This window comes from Ipomoea triloba, chromosome 13 (genome assembly GCF_003576645.1).
Source record: "Ipomoea triloba cultivar NCNSP0323 chromosome 13, ASM357664v1".
Taxonomy (NCBI): domain Eukaryota; kingdom Viridiplantae; phylum Streptophyta; class Magnoliopsida; order Solanales; family Convolvulaceae; genus Ipomoea; species Ipomoea triloba.
In genome coordinates, this window is record NC_044928.1 from 22,189,048 (window position 1) to 22,193,891 (window position 4,844).

The following is a 4,844-nucleotide window of genomic DNA, read 5'->3' on the forward strand; positions in this document are numbered from 1 at the left end:
ATATATAAGGGGGTCTTTGGTTGGAATGAATTTGGGTGTAAAAGAATTGCAATTCAATGAATTGTTCAATTATGCCGTTTGGTTGGAGGGAATTGCAATTTCCTCCAAATGAGGAATTGCAATTCATGGGATACCCCCAATGAATTGCAATTCAGTGGAGGGGGAGGGCAAATTTGTTAGTGTGAAGACAATTTTGCCCCTCTCTTAATACCCTTTTATTTTTTAATCATTATCATTATTATTATTATTATTATTATTATTATTATTATTATTATTACTAGTACTACTACAACATAAGGACATTTTAGACATTCTGTCACTTCTTACCTTTCAATTTTCTGTATTTTTATTCTTGCACACCAAACACTATAATGTCAATTTCTATTTTATTCCAACCTTATTCTTTTCTTACCGAATTACAATTCTCTCCTGCCCTAATTCCGCTCTCCCAACCAAACGCCTTGTAAGATTTTTTTTTTAAAGATGTTAGTTAACATATTTTGTGACATATTTTATACTTACAGTTAATTGTGTTTGTAGTTATGATATTATGTGTTATAATTACCATTTGACATACTTTTAATTTGTTTATGAATACAAAAATTATTAATTACAAGTACATAATATATTAACTGGAAACACATTTTGTTTAAATCAGAGTTCACAATAGAGATGGCCTCATGGTATAATTTGCCGTTACTGTTGCACAACGACAAAGCTGAATTAAGAAGGCTTTATAAGTGAACTTATCGAAGTTTTCGAAACCCCAAAATCACAGAAAAGGCGACCAACAAAGTCATCCACCACCAGACCAAGATGGCCTCGGTAATGGCGGTTCAAGATCAAGAAAACCACCAACACTCCCAACCACTCTTTGAGAAGCTCTTCTCAACATACTTAGGCCTAAGCTTCGCACTCTTTCTTGGGCACTTACCCAGACGGGCAATCTCTCTGGTCTCAAGGCTCCAGACCCACAACAAGGAGCTCACTTTCCAGCTCATAGACACAGAGGAGCAGCTGAAGCAGCTGCTCTCGAGGAGGAAAGAGGACTCCAAGGCAAATGCCCGGGTCGTGGAGATCTTCGCGAGCCACCGCCACGCGTGGCAGCAAGAGGAGAGGAGGCTGCTGCAGCAGATTGAAGAGGGGGATGAGGAGATTTTGAGGCTGAGAGGGAGAGTGGAGGAGCTGGAGAAATCTGAGGCTGAGTTGAAGGAGGGTTTGGAGGAGATGAAGAGGGAGATCAGTGAGAGAGATGAGATGCTGAATTTCATGAGTAGCTGTAGTGGGAGGAGCCCTCCTTCCTCTTTTGGTTCTTGTGAGAATGGGGGTGGGGGTGGGGGTGGGGATGGGGATCCCCATTCTGAGATGGGGTTGAGGTTTGGGAAACTTGGAGGGGTTTCTGAAGGATTGGAGGAGTGTTTCTTGAGGACTGGTGATGGGCAAAGCATTGGGTTCAATCCTGAGTTCTTGAATTCTGCTTCCAAGTTCTGGCCTGAAAGAGCTAGTCCTTGGCAGGTATTAAAAAGCTCATCTTTATTTGCAATTTTTGTTTTTAAAAGAACAAAATTTTATTGCTTGATGTTAACTACTTGTGGAGTTGTGGTTGACATGTGTTAAATTATGCTAATAAATTGGTCTTCTTACTCAAATTAAAAATTATAATACTGTTGAGCTTGTCCTTCACTGTTCTTTCTTATTCCATGTTCTCTTTTTTCAATTTTTAAGGTTTTCTTTCACTTGCTTTTGTTTCCATTTTCTTTTTTTGGTTGGGGGTAGAGGGTGTTTAGTTTAAGGTTTACTGTCAAGTTAAAGGCAAAGATTAAAATTAAGAATTTTTCTGTGAAATTTATGGGACTCTGTCCAAAGTCATTGCTTTTGTGAGTAGTGAAAGGATACCCTTCTGTTCCTGTGATTTTCAGTGGAACATATTATACTTTATGCTTTTTTTCACTGATTGAATTTTTGGTTTAGTAATTACACTCTGAGTTGTTGCTTTTTAATGAAACCTGTGATTTAGTGCATAGAGATAACCATATATTTGTCTTGTTCTGTGTCATCTTGCTTCACTCTTTGTCCACATTATCCGAGATTTAAAAGTATTGGTGATCTTCTTGGTGGATACTGATGGAGTGATTCTACTTTTATCTGAAAAAAAACACTCAATTTTTGTGTTGCTTCTTGTTTACTAGTGTACTCTTGCCTGGACCACAGCCTCGAAACAAATGTCGTTGTTAAGCAACTTTCTTCCTGTTCCTCCTTAAACATCTGTGGTACCATATCTATCTATCTATAAGCCTAAGCTAAGGAAATGAATTCTCACGAGGACTAGTGACGATGGGTATTTGCAGTTGGGCATATAATCTGCTTTATTCTAATTTCAGGGATCACGTGTAGATGTAATGTATATACCTCAATGGTTTTCCTTTAATGGTGATTGGTGACGGAGTTTACTAATAATTAGCCTTTAAATTTGATGAATTCAATGAGTATCTATTTACGTCATGGCTCCGTCAAGATAAGCTGTTTTTATTGACATCCGCTTAAGATCTCGGGTTGATCTGTTTAGTAGTCATCACTGTGTAGTGGATAGGTATAGTATTTTTCGTACCCTTTGTGTTTTAGAACTTAGCTACATGTTGTCTTAGTCTTATCTTCTTTTTTAGCCTTTTCTGATGTATAGAGTAAATCATATTTTTGTCTTGAACTAAAAGCATATCCCTCTATGTTCCCTTTCAAATTAGCTTTGGATTTAAACTACGGGTAGTTTGTTTGATGGTTAAGATTTAATTTAAAAGCACATTTCCCTTCTCGGTTATTTTCCTCCAATGTAGTACTTGTCTTCTATGCCTAATACAGAGTTCATCTAACTTATATTGCCCCAATACGTTTTTTGCAGGATATGAAGTACGATTCTCATGAATCATTGTATCATTTGAAACATTTTGTAGCAAGGTAAATTACGTTTCTTGTTAACAGTCTGCGTAAAACTAAAGTTGTCTTTTGTGATGAACATGTCTAACTGATGCAATGGCCGCTAATATTTCTTGTGCAGAAGGGAGGCACCTTGGAAAGTAGACGGGGAATCAACTGGAGTTTCATCAAAACTGAAACTACTTGAACAGGAGTTGCTAATTCTCGAAAGAATTGGTAAGACAGATCTATCGAAGGTACCATCGTTGATGCGAAAACAGGCTAAGAGATATCAAGCCCTTTCGGGGCAAATTGATGATCTGTGCAGAAGAATGGTAAGGGTTCCATACCCAAATCTCGCACTTATGGTAACACTATGTCAACAGATTTTATTAACTTCATTAATCATTACTATGTGTTGGGCGGAGGCCGGTGAAGGGCCAAGTCCAGCACCCTGCCTCTCGAAAATCTGGTGGCGGTATAAGAAAATAAAATTGCGTTGCGCCTTCGCTATGAGCTATAGCTTTTGGTGTAATGGTAAGCGTTTGATCTAACAAGTAGTATGAAAGCCCTAGCTATACCTTCTGGCGTAGTGGTACAGGGTCTTTTCTATTTTACGTCTATGGTCAGGCTAAGGATTAAGAAACATAATATATAGATAACTATAGGCCTACATTAGCTATTTGATGTGTTATGCGTGCTAGGCTACTAGGTACGATGTTTCTGACTACGTTGTTCGATTCCACAGCAGGCTAGTGATCCTTCTGAACCGACACTGAGTTCAGAGTTTCGAGCACAAAGACAAACGGAGTTTCTGCTTGAAGCATTAAGGCTGAAGAAGTGTGCATCTGAAACAGGTCAGATGCTGTTGATGCTACAAACCGAAACAGGGAAGGGTTGTTACGGAGATGAAATTGACAGCCAAGCTAAACTATCTACAAAGCGGTCCTTCGACTCGATTAGAAACAACTTCAGGGAAATCCAGAGGAACTTAGAAATATGGTTGGCGAGAATTATGGGAGATCTTGAAGGCATCCTAGCTAGAGATGGCGTTTCACGTGCTAGGGACTATTACATATCTAGGTACCCTTTTGTTCAATAGTGATACGCTAATTGACTTTCGTCGTCGTCAGGAATCATCGTTGGTAAATTCTCCATGGACTCCATGCTTATCAAGTGGTAAATAGCTAGCTTCACTTAACTGCAATGATTGTGGAGACAATGGATATTCTCCCTGTTAAATGGTGACCAAAAATGTTAGTATCATTAATGAAACCTTGTACATGCTTATGTTAATGGCAATATGTTGTTGTGTTGGCTGATATTTAGTGCAACCACTAATCTGGTATTCGAGGTCTTATAATGTTAAGCTGTATGCAATGGCAAGGACACAATTGAACTCTGACAGTCGCAGTATGAAAATTACACACATGTAGTGAGGTCATTGTGGGCATCAAATACTAGTTTTCCAACTTAACGGGTTGTTGAATCACTGAGATTTATTTGGCCGGGATGTGGGGCCATGGAGATGAAGAAATTTTACCTTTTGTGAGCAACTTGTCTGCCATGGCGGCCTTAATATGCGAACAATAATGTCTGCAATGATAGTCTTTCATCTCTTCTAAAAAAAAAAGGTTTTAATATGCGAACAATAAAAAGGGACGAAAATCGAAAAGTGCCCAAATAAATATTTTTAGAAAATCAATATAATTCCCATCCATTTTCGTGATTCATAATGTAGGAGCGGTGTTTGGTTTGGTGACATCATCAAAGACGCATAATAGCTTTGAAGGGTGCATGGGCATGCTAACGTGTATGAGTTCATCAGTATATATCATGCAAAGGATGTGAGCGCAACTTTTGTATGTACCGTGAATTAGTCCACTGCACACACTTCAGCGTGTTAAGGGGAGGGGGGGGGGGGGGAGAAGGGG

The 4,844-nt window shown here is 38.8% G+C and overlaps 1 protein-coding gene across 2 annotated transcripts; it reads left to right on the forward strand.

The window, feature by feature from the left end:
- Positions 1–748: 748 nt before the first annotated feature.
- On the forward strand, positions 749–4,234 carry LOC116001519. Of its 2 annotated transcripts, none has more exons than XM_031241394.1 (4): positions 749–1,515; positions 2,897–2,952; positions 3,053–3,245; positions 3,659–4,234. In XM_031241394.1, the coding sequence occupies exons 1-4, from the start codon at positions 817–819 to the stop codon at positions 4,010–4,012; spliced, it is 1,302 nt and encodes a 433-aa protein (XP_031097254.1). In that variant the 5' UTR covers positions 749–816; the 3' UTR covers positions 4,013–4,234. The 2 variants fall into 2 exon arrangements, with proteins under 2 accessions (XP_031097254.1, XP_031097255.1); XM_031241395.1 differs by having other exon boundaries at positions 3,662–4,234.
- The last annotated feature ends 610 nt before the right edge of the window (positions 4,235–4,844 follow it).

Bases quoted from the DNA above. Each gene is read 5' to 3' on its own strand.
- LOC116001519 (XM_031241394.1), top strand. From the start codon at position 817: ATGGCCTCGGTAATGGCGGTTCAAGATCAAGAAAACCACCAACACTCC. The intron at 1,516-2,896 runs GTATTAAAAAGC...CGTTTTTTGCAG, and splicing joins AAAGAGCTAGTCCTTGGCAG to GATATGAAGTACGATTCTCA. The intron at 3,246-3,658 runs GTAAGGGTTCCA...TCGATTCCACAG, and splicing joins ATGATCTGTGCAGAAGAATG to CAGGCTAGTGATCCTTCTGA.